At 38.2% G+C, this 20383-nt stretch overlaps 2 protein-coding genes across 3 annotated transcripts in view; both read right to left on the bottom strand.

The window, feature by feature from the left end:
- Nucleotides 1–51: 51 nt before the first annotated feature.
- LOC100888318 lies at nucleotides 52–10159 on the bottom strand. Its single transcript, XM_011666379.2, has 3 exons — nucleotides 9897–10159; nucleotides 2644–4535; nucleotides 52–2185 (listed from the first exon to the last, which is right to left on the bottom strand). Exons 2-3 carry the CDS (start codon nucleotides 4517–4519, stop codon nucleotides 1779–1781), a joined length of 2283 nt encoding a protein of 760 aa, XP_011664681.2. The 5' UTR covers nucleotides 4520–4535; nucleotides 9897–10159; the 3' UTR covers nucleotides 52–1778.
- Nucleotides 10160–18944: 8785 nt separating this feature from the next.
- Nucleotides 18945–20383, bottom strand: part of LOC100893521 (thioredoxin-interacting protein-like) — a 30001-nt gene continuing 28562 nt past the window's right edge. For both annotated transcript variants that reach the window (XM_030976711.1, XM_030976712.1), the window contains one exon: nucleotides 18945–19123. In XM_030976711.1, coding sequence (XP_030832571.1) covers nucleotides 19082–19123 — 42 coding nt within the window. In that variant the 3' untranslated portion in view covers nucleotides 18945–19081. The remainder of the gene's footprint in view (nucleotides 19124–20383) is intronic.

Here is a 20383-nt window from a genome sequence, read left to right on the forward strand (position 1 = left end):
TAAATCGACTGTATTCCATTATTGCTCAAGGAAAGAAAATTTGAAATTATCTTGACATGTTTACCATAGTTGTTTTATTAAGAAACCAGGTACAAAAGAGGATAATATGATGAAAGTAAAATAACACATTACTTTATCTTACCCAGACAAATCTCCAAATGGAATTTGCAAAAATGACATGAAATTAATAACATACATAATGAATAATACGTTTCAACGACACCAGTATACTAACCCTAGAATTATAAAGTCCAGAAATATTTTGTTAGCGAATTGTAGTATGTGTAGAATGAAGTGCTTGGTATTCATTGTGTTAATGGTAGTCTATGCAGTTTTATAATTATGTTACGATCTTGAAACATTGCAGGAAGTAATAATGTACATAATGACTAAGTTGTAAATAGCTTTGACAAAATGATAATAAAAACACACTAATGCATTGGACCTTAGACTTTCGATCGCGTTTATCAACGTCTCCACGGCGTGTTTTAGAATCCGATGTGTCTGTCAAAGACGAGTGTGTGGTCAACAAATGCATTTCAGTTTCAATCCATTTCCTATTATCTAATCTACATTGATTTGATTTATATCATCACCAAATTAAAAAAGATTTACAAAACATACTTATTAGAAATGCGAGTCCATTAACATGATTAAACATAACATTCAATTCAATTCAAAATGCAATGTATATTTTCCACTCGTAAATGCTGAGAATGATGCTGCTGTAAGGCGTATTACTCTCTCGAGAAAATTAAAGCACATACCCCAATATTGCATTCTCGTCATTGGCTTCCCATATTTACACCATCGTATAACATTTAAAGTTCTTCTTTTGACATACAAAATTCTCCATGGACAAGTCCCTAAATATCTTTCGGATTTGATTTCCTTATGTTGGTCTAGGTCTTTAAGACCTCTTCGATCATTATCAACTTTAAAGTAAACACTTGGACCTCGTTTTGTTACAAGATATGGCGATCGAGCTTTTTTCAGTAAATGCCTCTATTCTTTTGGACAATTTACCAGCGCATATTCATGATACTCCTTCCCTTGATCAGTTTAAGACCTTGATGAAAACGCACCATTTTAAGTCATGAATGATATTCTACATGGGCTCAGTTGAAAGTCGGTCAAAGGAGGTGTACACCAACGTATTCCTTGTATGATTGATCTTATGTTTGATCTCATTTTCATTATCATATCTGCATGATTAACTGAAAAAGAACAGATTTATAATTCGTGTGTTCATTGGAAGTTTTGGTTAGTAATTTGTAGAGAGACAACGGTGCGCTTTATAGAAACAACCATATTAAGCGCCTGATAAATGTTGTGTATTATTACTATTATTACTTAATTATCAAAATGGATAATGAGTGATGCAAATGATAACGGTCATTTAACGAGAGTTGTATATTATCATCATTGCTAATTTTTACATAGAAACATGAAGACTTGACACTTAATCCAGGGACCGAGGGATCGAATCCCACCCTAAAACTAACACCCTTTAGTAAGACATTAATCCACATTTGCCACTCTCCGCCGATGTGTGAATGGGTACTGATGGTGTTTTGCTCCCCAGGGAGTGGAAAATGTGCATACATTGTGTTGCGGGTAAGGCCTGAATCCGATGACCGGGGCAATAATATGTGCTGCCCCTAGAAACAAAGTATTAGGCTCATTATAAATGTGAGCTATTATTATTATTATCATAATTGCAGCGCCCTCAACTTTTTTTTAGAAACCCTCAACACATTTTACGTTCAGTGGTGTTTTTACAATGAAATCTCTTTGCTACGCTCAGCCCCTTCCCTGGGGTCATCTTCTGGCCCTAACTGAACATGGGTTTCTATCAAAGGAGAAGAGGGTGACGGTGGATCTAGCACTTCCGATGACGACAGCAAAGAAGCAGCAGCTGAGGTTCTGTCCCCGGCATCCCCGGCCATGTCTCGCGGTGGGACGCTTCTGCTGGCCGACGTCGGAGGTGTACCTTGATCTGCAGCTGATCCCTCGGGTGGGTTCGTAGACTGATTGACGGATCCAGCAGGAGCGGCAGGAGCTTGGTCCTGTGTCTGGCCCTGGTCTAGATCCTGCTGATCTGGTTCTTCTGAACAGCATAGAAGCCATGATACCCACCTCTGGAATGACGTCCAGCAACGAGCCTCATGCGGCGGGAATTCACCTGATTTTACATGGAAGAAACAAAAGGTTCAGACCTACTTACAAATGTTCACATCATAATGTTCAGGATCCACTAAGCCACTATGTCTTTTAGAGTATTGCATGTTCCACTAATAACAGATCTTCAATTTTTACCATGTACTTTTTCACTTGCCTACAGGGCTCCCTTGGAAACGGCAGGCCTTGCGACTCAGATTAAGGGACTACCCTGTATTTTAAAGAAGACTGAAGAAAACAAATAACAAATCTACTTTTAAATAAAAAGAGTATGGAAACTTTGATTAAATAAATAAATGATAAAGAAGCTTTTGTATTTTAAATGTTGACAATGCTGATCCATTTATATACAACTTGTAGGGCATCCGGGTGGTTTTACTAATTATCTTCTCTGCATATAACTTTAATTTTATATAGATTTGTTAATTTCAGTTATGTCTTTCAAATTGAGGAATCCCTTACCTGTTTGAGCATACTCTCTGAAATCCTGTTCGAGTATTAAAATTTTGTCCTGTGCACGGTTCTTGGCCCTCCCACCAGCGGTGAGAGCACTTCCTCCAAACTTCCCTATGGCTGCGAAAACAAAGGGTACTGCCGTGATCACGTATTCGACGAATGAAGTGACTTGGGTGGTTCGGTCTATGAAGACAACGACGACGGCGATAACGGCGAGAAATGCGAATCCGACGATGATGTACATGATGGTATATAAGAGATGGCTATGTAAAGGTAGCCATTTCCGGATGATGTCACGAAGAAGACTAGATTTGATCTTGAATACCAGTTGTGGTGATCCGTCATTGGTTTGCTCAAAGAATTTATTCGGGTAATCATCCTTGTCCACTTTTGTTCCAACAGAGTAGATCTTGGTGAAGAGGAATTGGTAGCTGTCGAAGAATTGCATGATGTTTGCGAACAGGAAAAACGTACCAATGATGACATTGACCCAGATGGGGCTTCCATACCTGATATTGATACTTATCCCAATGACAGTTAAAACCACAATCTCGACCAACAACATAGCCGTCGCAGAGAACCGGAAGAAACAAAGAACTGCCACTGCAGTATACCAGAAGAGCCTCACTTTCTTGCTCTTCCAATCGTACGGTTCCTCAATAACCTGAACTTGGTTCCCGACGCGGTACTTGTGAATAAAGTACAAGTACACAATAGCTCCATCGATGTACAAGATGTTTGCTAATGCAAAATCGAGACCCCAGGCATTGGTCTGCGTGAACATCCCTCCACGTAGGTAGCTCCGGTATGTATATTCCTCAACCCTGGTGACGTACCACAGGAAGGCAACGAAATAAATAATGAACGGTATAGCGTAAATCACGGCCCTGTATGTCATGTAGAATATTTTGTGATGCCGTGGATTATTCGAAGCAAGCATGAGCAAAATGGGTGGGATCAGATTGATTCGTAAGATGTTGACAGTAAATGTATCTCCGAAGTCTTCATCCTGGTAGTTAAAAGCTCCAGAGTAGATAACCCACAGCTCATAGATGAGGGCCAAGAAGATCAGTATGTACGTAATCCCAAAAGCTATATTTACTATAGTACAGTAGATAGGAAAGGAAGGATAATTTAAGCAATTGTCCTGGTCACATGTCTTGATATTCATTATACTCCAACATTCGTAGTAGGTGCTCGATTGCAGATCAAACAGACTATATCCCGGGATCGACGTGGCTCGAAACGCTGGCGCGTTCAGGTACCTTTCTTTGCACAAGACGTCGTCTGTGGCATCCTCTAAAACAACACCTGAAATCTGTAATTGCAGTCTAACTTTCCGTACCAGTTTGGACAAGGTGTATCCCAAGCAAGTATCAGAGTAGGAATCGTTTAGTGACTCACTGTTGTTAATCGTGATATAGACCGTGTGCAATCCATAACTCAAGGTGTTCAGAGACAAGGATTTATTGTCGTAAGGGAAATTGAGTAGAGTTCGACCTCTTCCTCCTAAGCCCCAGTGCCAGATCGATGGGTTACTCTGTTCCGAGTCGTCCGGTAGATTGTCATCGGTGAAAGTGATGTTGATTCGGACTAGGCTGACATAATCGTTGGTTACATTGACTCTTGTCACTATGGCCCCTACCGTTCCGTTCCCGAGCACCAGTTCTTGAGTACATGGCAAGCTGAACAGTGTGTCATTGTTATTGAGCAGCATGTCATTATCCGACAGAGAACGGCGGAGTCGGGAAGAATCCTCAAGGTCCGAAGACATCATCTTTCGCTGCGTTGTACACACCATCAGCAGCATAGCGAGGAGAACGGTTAGGGAGATGCATACCATCGACTTTCGTTCAACTTTTGAGAGTCTTCCTCGAGTCATGCTGGATATTCTTAACCTGCGAATAAAAAAGAAACTTTTTAATTTTTTGCCTGGTGTGAATTCGTTTATTAGTTACTCCAATTCTGTTTCAGGATTGAAAAGAACCTTTTAAAAGTAATCAGTCTCCATATCGATTGAATAAATGATTTTATAAGATGATGAAGCGGATCCTAATCAAAAATGATTAGTTGCGAGCGTACACGTGACCAGTCATTTATTTTGCCTCACACCTGATTTTACTAATGCCCGGTTATTAGTAAGTGCTAATGACCGGTCAATAGTTAAATCATGTTATCAAACAAATAAAACATCATCTTATAAAACAAATAATACACATCACTTTGTTCGGGCATAAGTAATATTATCCACACTCGGTACCTTCAAAACAGCCCGAACACCTTCGGCTATCATCTCGGGCGTGTTCGACTGTTCCAAAGGTACCTTGTAGTGTGGTACGATATGTCACTGAAACAGCTCCCGTAGGATTTGTGTGCCAAAGTTGATTTTTTTTTGCTGTTTTGGCTTCAAAAGGGTCCCAATTAGCCAAAAATGATGGGGTGCAAATTTTCAAACCCCTCCTTCATTTCCTGGGGTCCTAGACGACAGGAGAAGAACTTATCAATTGAACTCAGGGCTCTAAAATCCTTTGAACTTTCTGCACTACTAAATGTCTAATCACTTTTGTCCAGTTGATATACCGATATACTGGCAAAAATCAATATCCACAATAAAGCACCTTTTTGGCTCAAAATTTATATTTCACACACTACATCACTCATTGAAATTGATATCAGAATGAAGGTATTTTAATTATCCATCTTTAGACATCAAATACATGGTGATTAGAGGTTTTAGTTCAAAGTTATCTTAAAAACTCGATGTAAACACACCAAACAGGTCCTTAATACACTTATGCACGTTTATGCATACAGTTAATACACATGTGGCCAAATGTTGTTTTTGTGGAAATCAAATCAATAACTTTGGATTGCTATAAATTTTTATTGAAATGATATATAAACCTCTCCCTCGCACAGGATATTGTCGTTGTACATAAGCAAATTCCTGGAAAGTTATGAAAAAATGCAATTCTCCGATTTTGATATATGGAAAATAATGTTTTTTGATAAAATTCAATTTTTCGAAAAAACATATTGCTCCGATTGTCTCATTTTCGCTCGCGTGAACATTGCCAGCTCAAACCACTGACCTCTACCTCCTACACGGATCATCGCACATTCCCATTCACTATACGTTACGTACTAAAAGGCTGTATTGTCTGACCGTTCATGAATATTCATGTTTTTGCTAAACTCGGCAAAATGTTTGCTTTTACTAAATGGAAAATTTACGGTGGGGGTTGGATGAAATGGACAAAACGAAATAGGCAGAAGTGATCTATGATAATTCATGCTTTTTATGTTTCGTGTGCTCGACCTATAATCTTCAAATCGCTTGGTAAACCGAGTCCAAAGTTAGACTTGTTTCACATGTGTATTATAGGCAATGACGAGCTTGCAACCTATTTTGAAAAATTACGGTGGGTGAACTTTCAAAAGTCAATGAGACATGAGGGCTCCAATGAAAGAGCTAGTGATAACGTACGTCGGGGTGGATGTGCTTTTCGTTTAAACAATAAATGAATTTTTAACGATTTTTTTTTAAAAACGTCCATAGGCTAACATGTTAGGCTGCTGAATCTGATCATGCTCTGACGATAGGGGGCGTTGTGAAATGAGACTAAACGGAGCCATATGATCACAAAATCATGTTTTTACTTAAATTTGCGATGTTAATTAATCCCAAATTCTTTGAAATTTAAATCAAAATGTAGATAATTTAACTCTCTTTTATATGACACCAAACTCATGGTGGTTCAAGGTTTCCTTAAAATATTATTTACATAATACTATTTTGTCGTCAAAAGGGCCACTTTTTCGGTTGGGGCGTCCCCCTGGCCACACCACCACTTAGAACATGTCAGACGGTCAATTTGTTATGTGGAGCTATGCGATCTTTACATCTGTGCTCATGAAAATTGGTTTCCATCCCAGCTAGGTTGACCCCCCCCCCCCCCCCCCCCCCCCCCGGCTCCCGGTCTAGGACCCCCCAGGAAATGAAGAAGGGGTCTGAAAATTTGCACCCCATCATTTTGGGCCAATTAGGACCCTTTTGAAGCCAAAACAGCAACAAAATTAACTTTGGCACAAAAATCCTACGGGATTACATACCATACCGCACTATTGTGTGGGTAAATGTTACTAATGCCTTCACTGATGTTTATTATTTCTATACTCTTCAAAGCCAGAAAGGCTTTAACTCTATATTAAAGGTACTATGTCCCTTTTGCAGCCAACCTCAAATTCTGTAGAATTTTGCAGGAATTATGAATATGTCATGTATGTCCTATCTGTGAAATTTAAACGTTAGCAGTGTCCTCATATTCAAATTATGCAAGGAAACCCGTTTACTTGCTAGACTTCACTGTCAGACACTATTGAGTGACTGATTGGCTTTTTTCTTCTTTGGTAATAACATACATGAAAAGAGTTGTAAAGGGTACATGAGCATTTGTCTACATCAATAACCCGCTTCTTGTGATGGCCAAGATTAACTGGTTGAATCTTTGCTCAGCATAAAACGTATGACTATTCGGTACGATTGTCTGAAAATCAAGACTATTACTTTTGGGCTCTATAGCCCTAAAGTCGATTTGACAACTAATAGTCGTTATTTTCCCACTTGAAAACATTTTCAAGCCCCACCTTTTTTAGGGAAGTTCTAAATTAGTATTATCTTTCAAATGCAGTTGGAATTTAACTTTTTCATTTTTTTTGGCCTGTCAAATGGGACATAGTACCTTTAAAGTATATGAATTAACATACTTCTTGCTCCATACAAATGAATGTGAATGAAAAATTTTCATTTATAGTGAGGACTATTTTGCTTTGATTCTCACTCGACAAACACACTCGCACGCACACACCCATACATTTTTTTTTTTTTTTTTTTTTTTAATAATAATTTTGTTTTATTCCTCCAATAGTGTAATACAAACATACAATTGAATAAAATAAATAAACGTTTTCAATATTGATTGCTTATACATAAACATAATTAAACAAAACTCATATGCATTATAATGCAAAAATTGAAAGTAAACTTAGAGTACATAAACAAGTTAGAAGTCAATTGTACATATTATTCACTTATAATAACAACAACAAAAAATCATATATATTAAAAAAACTTTTAAAAATGGAGGTTATTTTACTGGTACTCCCAGGTCCCCCTCCCTCACACAATCACAAAAACACACACACCACATCCATACACACAAGACAAAACACACACCCCAAAACACATCCTATCACACACCACAACAAAAGTTTCCACGCTGTGAACATATTTTGCGCAATCTTATATTCCAAGAGCTCCCCCCCCCCCCCCGTTCCAAATGAAACATAAAACTATTATAGGCCCCTAGTTACAAGCAACCAAATCACATGAACCAACATACATGCACACGCACACATATATCGCACACCCACAAACACACATCTTGTTAGACTGTAAACCACTGTGTCATTATCGTTTGCGGTGTTATCGTTTGTGGTGTTATCAAAATTGTTTTGTGGAGTCAGTAAAGCACTATACAGGACCATGATAGGACTAACCATTATGACTCCTTTCCGTCTTAAACCCATATTTTTAAAATACGTGGATATTAGGAAACATCCTGTTTCCGCGGTATCCAGTACACAATAGCTCATCTGTAGGGTAGTGTAGCAGAACTGCCCTTGCAATAATAAGAGCTCTATTGTTTTTCTACAAAGAGCTATACGTTTTTTTCTTCTCTCAATATTGAATTCGTGCATTATTTACGAAACTTTAACTCAAGGCACACCTCGTACGCACCCCTCCTAAATATTGTTTGTTCAATGTCACGTTGTTAGTAGCAGGTAGCCGTTATAACGATTAGGAATAGTTTAACAAAAATATAGACATCATAATGTTGCAGAAATATCTAATTTAATATATAGTTGTACATACATTATTTTGAAAAATTGCTTTTTCTGGCCATTCGGGTGATAGCCTATAGTAGTATATTAATTAGGGCACGCCCCCCCCCCCCCCCCTAACAGGAATGCCAGAAAACGAAAGAGGTAGAAAGAAAGAGAGAGAGAGAGACATGGAGAATATCTCGATAAGATAACATTATCAATACGACACCCTTTTGCATTTCATTCTCCTATAATTGATACACCACGTCTGCCCTCATTAGTAGACATAGGTTAAGGCACTTTCAAATCGCTTTAAATTTAAGAGGAATTCGTCTGTTGAGAACCAGAAGGGCGTTCCCTCTGTGCTCAGTGATATGAGTTAATGCCTTTCTGCCTCTGAGCAGACGATTTGCTTCAAATCTCTGAACATCTTAAAAGATGAAAACCCTGAAAGGACGTGACCGGTATCTTTTTGTTGTATATTCATTTGGAAATATCGCAATTCGCATACTCTTTTCACACTGGTTTTGCTTAACCCCGTACTTTGCTTAGCCCCGTACTATCCTTAACCCCGGACTATTTTTTTTGGCTTTTCACACTCGCTGTTTTTAGTCCCGTACTAGCGCCTATTCCGGAATAAGAAAATTCCAGCTGTTCTCACTGCATTTCGTTAACCCCGGATATCGTGAATGTTATTATTGGACACACTTCGCATCTGGCCAGCTGCGATACGCTCCATTGCTTATGACTATTTTTCGTTTCTGTTCTCATTCATTTGCTTAGCACCGCAATTGCGGGGTTAGCAGGAGTTAGCACCACAATTGCGGAGTTAGCCCTGCTATTTTGCAGGGTTAGTTAACCCCGTACTATAGGTGGGGTTAGCCAACTTTAGCCCACTTTGGTAAAAACCAGTCTGAACAGAAAGTGGAATAGGCTTAACCCCGTACTATAGGTGGGGCTAAGACCCCCCCTTAACCCCACCTATAGTACGGGGTTAAGCAAAATATTGCCATTGTGAAAAAAGTATGATGAGTTTTATAGGATTTGAATAATAGTGCATAATTTCACCGCACTGCATATTTTTAAAGGATCTAACATCTCCATGACTTGTTTGGAATAATTCCAAATTATATCCCGATGCTTATGGATTGTTTTCCCTTTACCGTCATATAGTTAGGCCTACATTGTATAGTTGAGTGTACACTTTCATGCAATTATGACTATTAACAACATGGATCATATCATTGGATGTCTGCCAAATAGTTACAAATTTACGAACATTTAGCAAAATACACTATAATTCAAGCTGGTGTACTGATAAAGTACATGTATGTCATAGCATAATCAAGTAGGCATATAATTAAGAAACTTACCGCACGCTTGCGCTGAAAAATGAGGCGAAACGAGACAACGACTAGACGTGCAAAATACTGCACTCAATGTAACGGTAATGTTTAGAAGCTATACCAGTAGGCGTGGTGGACTCTCACTATTCAGTGGAGCTGAGCATGCATGGGCCTACTACGATAGCTAGTCCTTGAGCTGACTGATTGATAGTACTTCAATTGGCAGTTTATCACACCACACGACTACTCCAGAGAACATTCGCGTGACTGGCCTCCTGTTATTGTGTTCAAGGAAGTATGATACCAAGCTAGCATAACCGGTTACCAGGAGGTGGATCCAGGACTTGTAAAGTGGAGGGGGGGGGGGGGTGTTGCCGGGGGCATTAAAAAAGAAGAACAGGTCATCCGATTAAAAATGTATAATATTGCCAAAATTCTCTGGCTAGCCGAAAATATAATTTCCAATAAAATGCCACATGGTTCTTTTTAATGCTTTTTTTCAAATTGTTCCCCATCAAAAGGAAATTAAAAAAAAGAAATTCTGATGTGCCTTTTGAACCTTAAATTGAAGGTTTTGTTTGAGGTTTTAAGAGGTCGACATAATTACTGGCCTGGGGGAAAGGCCTTTTGTGCCATTCTAGAGAGAGTAATACGAAATCTTTGAGAGAGATGGGAGAGGGGGATTGAGACAGAAGAGGGAAAGAGGTAAAGGGAGGAGAGAGAGAGAGAGAGAGAGAGAGAGAGAGAGAGAGAGGGGGGTATATATAGAGGGAAAGAGAGGGAGAGGGAGATATCGAGAGGGAGGGAGAGAGAGAGAGAGAGAGAAAGATGTGATCGTATTTACCAGTAATGAGAGCGCAAAGAAAGGTCTTCAGATTTTAGCATCATTGAAATTATGGCTCGACAGAAACATGAGAGCTACCCCCCCCCCCCCCCCATGTCTTCTTTCTCGTTTTTACATGCTAAGGGTGTGACGTTCCCATGACCCGCGTTACTTTTCCATTTGGAAAATCCAATTCACAGTTAAGTAGCTTGAAAACACTGGTATTAACCGCGAAATGAACATGGCCCCGAACTTGGCACACTATGGCTGACGCCTCGACGGGGTAGACCTTTTGACCTCGGTTTTTTTTTTTTCGTTGAACCCCAAGCCAAGAGAGAAAGGAGGATAATTGTGTTTTTGCCATTTCACTAATAAGGGCAGTCCCCCATGTTACTCCCGGGCTGAATGCGGTATGCCGAAGTAAGAAAGCAATTGATTGAAACAGCCAAGAGATTATCATTTCCCATAAAGTATGCATTTTCCTTTTGAGTGACATGCATTATCACACCGTTTTAAATTATTTATTTTATTATTAATTTTCTGTATGTTGCCTCCCCACTCTGTTTTCCCTCTCCCTCTCTCTCTCTCTCTCTCTCTCTCTCTCTCTCTTTCTCTCTCACTTTGTCATTCTCCTCTCACTCATTTCCTCTGTGGTTCTCATCGCTCTCTCACATTCCTTCATGCTTCTCTCTCTCTCTCTCTCTCTCTCTTTCTCCGTCATATATATCCTCTTCCTCACACAATCTCCTCTCTCTCTCTCTCGTAAAATATTTTGTAAAATAGTGGTAGATCTGATATTTATTTATAGTCTGTATAGGTAACTAGTTTAGTATTAGTCCCCCTCCCCCTGTAATATAACCTACTTAAAAAAAAAAATGTTGTTTCTGTAAAGGTGATCTGTGTTTTAACAAGCTGTGCTTTTTTAACAGACCACCTCTTTTTCCACATTTGTTAAAGTCTTTATAACTGTTTCATTGTTAATGTATTTATGCTAGTTTACGATGAACTTGTTACTACTGTTACTGAATGAAATGTTTTTGTATGCAAGTGGAAAGAAATAAATACATCTTGAATCTTGAATCTTGAATCTCTCTCTCATTTGTCAACTTTTTTCTCCCTCCCCCACTCTTCTCTCTCTCTCTCTCTCTCTCCTCCCTCTACTCTCCACCCCTCCTCGCTCTCTCTCTCTCTCTCTCTCTCTCTCTTCTCTTTGTCAACTCTCCCCTCCTCCTCTCTTTTTGTCAACTTTCTCCTCCTTTGACCTTAATACCTCTCTCTTTCCCTCTACCCTCACTCCCCATCTTCGTGTAATCATCTCTTCTTTTCATACAAGATCATATCTTTCCATTTTCAGCTTAATGGATCACCCTTGTTTCTCTATATTTTCTTCTCTGCAGAAATAGGCAATACCATTGCTATATATAGCAAATTAAACCTTGCAAGGAAAATGCATTCTAAAAATACATGAACTGCATCCCATATACTACAGTCAAGTGAAAAAATAACACAAAGAACCCTGAACCACCTCTTAAATCTTCACCAACAATGGGCAAAAAACTGTCACATTATTTGGAGTATATGGTATAGTAGACCGGAAATCGGTTCAGGGTTATTTTCTGCTAAAACTACCAAATCCTTCTAGTCAAACTGAAACAACAAAATATATTTTAAAAAAACCTCCTCCAAGCAGTGAGATTATTTTTCTGATGGTTAATATACGCTGCATGCTTGGCAAAGGTTAATTGTTGCAGTCTAGTGTTTGTTCCATCAGTCGACCAAAGCAAGTCAAATATTGAATAAGAACAAAATGTTACATGGAAGATACTCAGAAGAGATATATTTTAATATTCATGTTATATAGCTGTACACAGACAAAACAAAATATACATAGTAAATCCTTTGTAAATCAACATGATTCCACATCATACCACACATTCAAGTAGTGCATTAATGGAAACACATAAAATAGTGTTAAATGTAAATATAAAAGTTCAAAATGTACAGATCATTCAGCAAAACCTATCTTGCTGCAAAATAATATAATATAAACTGGCTAGCTTAATAGAGTTGTTAAGAGCATATACATTAAATGACCTTTCTGTATTTACAAATATATCTGTATTTATGTTTAGTAGAATAAAAATGTCAACCCATGGGAAATGCCAGTCTGCCCGCCCGGCCTTCTCCTCACCCAACAAAATCCTTTTTGCCCTTCATATGTCTATTTCAAATACTTGATTGTTATTGCTAACCCCCCCCCCCCCCCCTCCCCACTCACACACACACACACACACACACATCACAGAGCAAATAATTATAGGCAAAGCCCGGCTTGAAATATATGAGAGTACATCATTTTTACCACAGCACCGCCTTATTTTTGCTACATCCCTCCCCCCCCCCCCTCCTTCCTCTCTAAAAAAATTATCCTAGACATTTGCCACTGATTGCAAAATGTCTAAAAGGAACAGAAGGTTCTTTTCAGCTTGCAACTTTTATCTTTATATTTTGCTCATACTACAGATAAATGTATAATCATAGCAATGTCAATACAATTCTTTCAAGAAGTACATCATTATTTCCAAAAATGACTTTATTCGAATAGGACATTATAGACTTTTATATAAACTACAATCTGATATACTATTCATTAAAAAAATTGCATTGCACTCTGAGTACATTTTATTGCCCATACCTTGAAATATATTTAAACTTTTCTTCATATACAATAAAACGAAAGTCCAACCATCTTAGCATTATCATTTCATCGATTTACAATTATATAACTGTAGTAAGTGCTAAAACTCTCTGGCTAAAGATTTACAAGAACATGTGGATATATAAGGATGATATATGCATCCACATACAAGATTTGACTTGAATACAACTAAGTCAGAGTTAACTCACAATAAAAAGCATGAGATAGAATTATTTGTAGAAAAATATTGATTTAAGTAGCATCATACAGATATATATTCAGATTCTAATGAAATATGTCAAATTGACTCGTTAATTCTTTACAACATATGTTTTTAACATATTAGTACTGACATTACATACAATATTGAGCTTGATACATAAAAATATGCACACATTATACAAGTGTAAGTATTAACACCTCATATTAGAGCAGATGCCTCACTCATAAGAAAGACGTGTAAAAAAATCTGAAAATAGAAAGTCTTCATTACATTTTTTGTAAAGCATTTTACAATAGCTTAAAGCCTGACTGCACTACTTTTTGTGTGTTGTGTGTGTGCTCTCACCTCAGCATTTTTGTGGGGTTTTATGTGCGCTTCACATACCCCTTGTGAGGCATTTTTACTTTGTGGGGTATTTTTTTCAGGACCCCACAGAGTAAAGTCTTTCAAATGACTGTATATTCGGTGTCCTATGCCCTGCGGGGCATTAGAAGTGGTACCCCATAAATGACATTTTGTGAGCGTGTGCTAAAACTTGCACACTTTTTATGGTAACATCGTAAGCACACCGCCGGGTTGTTTATCGCCAGGTTGTACATACCCCACTAGTAGGGGACCACAAGGTATATCTGGAACGCACAGAAATACCCCATAATCAGGTGCCCCACAAAGGCCCTGATGTGAGAATGCGTGTGTGGGTGTGTGTGTAATTGGGTTTTTACAGACGTATAACAATCAGATATGATTATTTACGTCTGGGGACCGACTTTTAACGTCACCATCCGAAAGACGTGCGCCGTCTATATAGCCAACAATGCCTAAGCGGTACCCGTTGATCCCCATGGTCCCCTTTTTTATGTTAATTGAGAGCTGATTTGATGAGATAACCACCTGACAGTGACCATGCAGGGAGGTCTAATCCCTCCTGGCCAAACTAGTGCAGATAGCCTTTATAGCAGGACTGCACTACTTGTGGCTACTCGCGCCCTTTATATAGCCAACAATGCCTATAAGCGGTACCCAGTAATCCCCCTTGGTCCCCTTTTTCTTACGTTATTGAGAGCTGATTTGATGAGATTACCACTTGTCAGTGACCATGCATTGAGATCTTATCCCTCCTGGCCAAACTAGTGCAGATGGGCTTTAAATATTAGATTCAAGAATAGCTAAATATTATTTGATTCAATATTATTTATAAATTGATGAAAAGTCTGCACACTTTCATCACAGGCCGACACTACTACTTCTACTACTTATAAGAAAAATATGTCTTGTTTACCCAGGGTAGCCTCATCACTGTTAACACTGTTCTCCCTCAGGGCCCTGCAATCAGATCACTACCCAAGATTTAGCAATACTGAAGTATTATTTATAAATCTGTTCCACCCTTCCATTTAATTTGGGGCCATCTTTCCAGGTTTAACACTAAATTTTGTTTAGTTTTGAATCAACATGTAAAACTTACAATATCTTTTGAAGATTTATCAATATGTATCCTTGTATCATGTCAAAGTCTGGATGGTGATGGTGGTTGTGGGGAGGGGGCTAGGGGGGGGGGGGGGGGGGTACTCATTTCAATTCTAGGCAGAGGGATTCCTCAAGTAGTCTAAAATATAAGCTGGCAAATTTTAAGGGAGCAACCTAATCATGCCTCCATTTAAATCAATTTTTAGCATATCATAAATACTCAAAAGCCAAAAAAAAAAAAAAAAAATTGTTATTTTCAACCGAAAAGGCACCCCAAAATCTAAGAACATCAATGTAAAACACTGCACATGGAACCCAAGCCTGACTTGATTTCATTGCGCAAGGTTTATTCAACAGGTTTATTCCATGCGAGTGCATATTTATGCATCGACATCAACAAATATTCTAAGCTCATGTTTTGAAGACAGTTTAGCGACATGGAACCCCTTTTTCTATTATTATTATTATACCAAATTATGCTCAAACTTTCAATAATTTGTTATTTTCATTTTTCTGCTCCTCTTAATGATACTATGTCCCTTTTGCAGCCAATATCAAATTCTGTAGAACTTTGCAGGAATTATGAATATGTCATGTATGTCCTATCTGTGAAATTTAAACACTTGCAGTGTCCTAATATTCAATTATGCAAGGAAACCCATTTACTTGCTAGAATTCACTGTCAGACACTATTGAGTGACTGACTTTTTTCATCTTTGGTAATAACATACATACAATGAGCTGTAAAGGGTACATGAGCATTTGTCTACATCATAACCAACTTCTTGTAATGGCCAAAATTAAACTGATTGAATCTTTGCGCAGCATAAAAAAACACCATTCAGTACAATGGTCTGAAAATGGTCTGACTATTACTTACTGGCTCTATAGCTCCTAAGTCGATTTGACAACTAATAGTCGTTATTTCCCCACTTCAAAACATTTTCAAGCCCCCTTGTTTTTAGGGAAGTTCTAAATTAATATTTTCTTTCAAACGCCGTTGGAATTTAACCTTTTCATTTTTTTGGCCTGCAAATGGGACATAGTACCTTAAAAGCAACTACATTCATGTAATGTATCGGGTGGACCTCCCCTTTGAGTGGGTTAAATGTGGGAGTGTAGTGGCCGAGTGGTTAAAGGCACTTGACTGGAGATGCGAAGGTCGAGGGTTCGAATCCCGACATGGCACTAATATCCTTTGGCAAGATATTAACCTGCACTTGCTACTCTCCACCCAGGTGTTAAATGGTACCAGGTAGGATGCGACCATCATTGTTGGTCAAACAGTTTTGAGCGTCAAGTAACGCCAGGCTGGAATACTCCCTAGGGAGTGAAGATTGTGCGACAATGTGTGCGGGCAAGCATTGAATCCAATGACAGGGGTAATAGTATATCTGTAGAGAGCTTAGAGACATCGTATTAGCGCTATGTAAAAGCAGAATATTATTTTATTAAAAAAAACACTTGTTCCGTTGGCTTGAAGATTTGGCATGGAGTAGGCATAGATTGGAACATAGGTATAGCAGTCTGGATCCTGATCTTCAACATCATCATCATACTCTTCCACCCTTCCTCCTCCCCTCCCCTCCTCCTCTCCTCCACTTCTCCTCCATCTCGTGATCACCTGACGAAAAGATGCACTCCGCATAGGCATGAGCACAGTCTGTGGAAGGAATTTTGAAAAGGAAAATGACATCACTGATAGTATCTATGCGTGAATGATTTAAATCAAAAGAAATCATACACAATATTACCTGTATTATTATTATTATTATGTAAAAACAATATAGCAACATGGACATGCACATGTACTCAATTTAAAGGTAAGACCATTATGGTCATGCGATTGCATTGTGAAAGAAACGTTGTGGAATCGATCAGAAAAGGTTGATCATCTAGCATCTAGCATCTGCAAGGTTCTGGAATCGTCAAAATGATAAGAAATTTGGCCTATTCTTCATAAAGTTACAAGCACTATACACAGAAAGATGTATATGGGACTAGACCATGAGAGAAACAAATTTACCAAATATATGATTAGTAGGGGCGGTTTCCCGGCAAATTTTTTATCATCATGTATTAGTCAACAACATATTCTTTCACATGATTGGTAATGAGAGCTTCAATTTCATTTTTGAAATTGGGGCGTTTCCAATACTGGTCTTTACTTTAACCTTACTGTACTGGGCTATTTTGAGCACCTCCTGACTGGGGGGGGGGGGGGGGGGGGGGGGACCTGGGAGGCCCCCCCCTATGATCTCGGCTATCTCGTGCGGTCGTTGTCATGAAACGAAAATTTGCATGTTTGTAGATATTTACGTACGAACAAGATGGTGTAATTAGTTTTTTGTGAATATGCAATTTTTTGTCGTTATAGCCTAATTAATTATGCAAAATGCTAATTTTATGCATTTTACAGAAAACGTGTCAAACTTCACTTTTTGAACGTTGAAACTCATTATTCATATGAAACTTCTTTTCTAACACAAATATTTATTTTGGATGTAATTAATATGATAAGTTATGCAAATTTGATGCGATTTTCAAATATTTATTTTCTTATTAGTATTTTATTGTTTTTTTATTTCTTTATATTCTATTGTTTTTTATTTCTTATGATTCTTTTGTTCTGGAATACATCAAGTTACTTTGAGAAACATATAAAAGCAATTCGATATCAATTCATATCACCCACTTAGGAAGGAATACATCTAAACCTGTATTCACATTTTCTGCTTGTACATGAATATATGCAATTATAGCATATTTTTGATGACACATGCGCATACTAATTGTTATGTAACACCTCACAGGTATATCCGATTGCGACGAAAATGGTATCAAAACGTGCGTAAGACTTGAGGGAAAAAAGTCATAAAATGACAATTCAAAATTTCAAGCGGTTGCGGCGCAATCTCCGAAAATGTCGAGGGGGGCCTCCCAGCCCCCCCCCCCCAGTACAGTAAGGGTTAAGATGGTAAGATGGTGAACGATGCATTTTGTGAACACACATTAACACATTGTGATGAAGGCAAATAGGTGGAAAAGAGAAAAGGAATAAAGCGTCCTTTGTCAAAATGTAACATCTACTCCTCAATTCTATTTTGATATTTAGAGATTGGTAGATAACTGTTCATATATATATATAGATATATATATATATATATACTATGTTGTACCTATCAACTTTAATTTTTAGTTTTAAACTTGATATTTTTTGTAATTAATTTAATGATTTAAAACAATCAAATAAAATAGAAGGAAGAACCCTGAAAGTTCATGTTTTAACCAAATTGTTTACAAATCTAAATGTATGTTAAGGGACCATTCAGCAATCGATCCAACAAATATTTCTATCATTGAACTCACCATTCCCTCCTTCCTGAAAGATGTGACGACCCTGTAAGATATTTGGCGGAGGTAACTGAGGAGAGCCTTGCTTTCTGCCTTTCGCTATCTTAGGAGCAGGTCTAGTCGGTCTGAGGGGGTTACCATTAGGAGTAGAAGGAGAAGACCGACTTGTCCTCGGTGAGGCGGGCTTGGGAGCGACGGGCGGGGCTCGAGGATGGATCCCCGCATCGTCAAAACCCAGCTGGTAGGAAGGCACCCATTGATCCTGCCTTCGGAGGCCGACTTGGGGAACTCTGGTAGATCAGGGCATTCCGAAGGGGTGTGATTGCCATCCTTTGGATGCCATAAACGTCCCCGACCCGGATTCGTACTCTGGTAGCGGGGGTGCGCTGGGAAGGTTAGGCCCTTCTGGTAGAGGTCCACCGGGGTACTTTGGGGGTGCGCAGGACGGGTAGGGGTTAGGTGCTAGGTAAGTAAGGGGACCAAAGTCTCTGGAGGGCCAGTCTATATGAGTGGATATCTCTACACAGAAACCTCCTGGGTCAGGACCAAGACCAGGACCTGGACTAGGTTGGTGAGCAGGAGGGCTAGGGTGATGGTTGATAGCAGGACCTTGTCTGAATGGGATGGTACCAACAGCAATGGGGCAATCAAACGTCACTTTCTCTTTGGTGCCAGGTACTGACTGTAAACTGTAAGAAAGAATAACAAAACACATTAAACATGTACAGGTACAATGTTAATTCAATTCAATTCAATTCAATTCAAATTAACATTTATTTTTCTCCATTCAATTTGAAAACATATTTGACATCTGTTTAAACAATACAATTGATACATAGGAACATAAATATAATTTCAGGGGGGTGTTTCCAAAAAGATCTTAAGTTGAACTTATCTCTAAGTTGGACTTAAAATTATGGAAAGCCGTTGCATCTTTGAAAATATTTTGTAAAAGTTATTTTGAAAGGCATAAAATGTTGATTCAAATCATTTATTTTTCTATCATCAAGGAGATTTAATATTCTAGATGTGGAATTTATAAAAAGTCTGAAATACTTGAATTTCTGCTTTTGAATATATTTCATTTTAGGCTCCAATGGCTGTCCATAATTTTTGAAGTCCAACTTAGTGTTAAGTTCTACTTAAGATCTTTGTGAAACACCCCCAGAACTTGTATTACAAGTTATCCTGTGAGTAAGGCGGAGCCTCTATAACTGATATGCTACCTTGGGTTTTCAGAAAGATATATATTTCTGTTCATCTTTCACATGGTAAAATATAAATCATGTCCAGGGTCTTGAGCATTACCGTCTACATCAATCATGTTAGTATACTTGAAGACTTTCGGTTTACAGGCCTTTGAAAGAGTGGATAAAAAATATCCCAAAATATGATATATTGTATGTTGATCATCTTCATTAGTCCATTATTCTTAGTAACGTACAGGGCACAAAATGACTACATTTACATCAGCTGATTTCAAACTTAATATCACATCGTCTAATATAACAGACTGTGATGATTCCATGATATAAGTAAAGAGACTCTGAATTCAGAAATAAGTTTCTTTTTTTTTATAAATGTCTTAATTGGAATTTTTTTTTAAAACTTCCCTCAAGAGAAAGTCTTCATGTTATGATGGGATCCAGTTTTTCTACTTAAACAATTTTGTATGGGATATCACAAATTAGATAGCATTACAGATATAAAAAAATTAGTCTGTGGGGAGCACATAACCACAGAGAAAGAAAAGAAACCATCATTCCAATCTAAAAACAGACAGCCTCTAATATCCTGTTTGTCTCTAAATAACAGCTAGGTACTCTTATCAAAATGTTGAAATGTCATCTGAACTTTTGACTTGAACAAAATATGACAGTTGACTCTCATACGAACCCATTCCACATGATATTTATATCAAGCTAACACTAATTCATGATATCCTGAGT

The sequence above is a fragment of the Strongylocentrotus purpuratus genome, unplaced genomic scaffold (genome assembly GCF_000002235.5).
Source record: "Strongylocentrotus purpuratus isolate Spur 01 unplaced genomic scaffold, Spur_5.0 spur5_scaffold_9, whole genome shotgun sequence".
Taxonomy (NCBI): Eukaryota; Metazoa; Echinodermata; class Echinoidea; order Camarodonta; family Strongylocentrotidae; genus Strongylocentrotus; species Strongylocentrotus purpuratus.

What these genes read in the sequence shown, in the direction of transcription:
- LOC100888318 (XM_011666379.2), bottom strand. Translation starts at nt 4,519, where the DNA reads ATGACTCGAGGAAGACTCTCAAAAGTTGAACGAAAGTCGATGGTATGC. An exon ending in CAGAGAGTATGCTCAAACAG is followed by an intron (nt 2,186 to 2,643) that starts GTAAGGGATTCC and finishes ATGTAAAATCAG; the next exon opens with GTGAATTCCCGCCGCATGAG.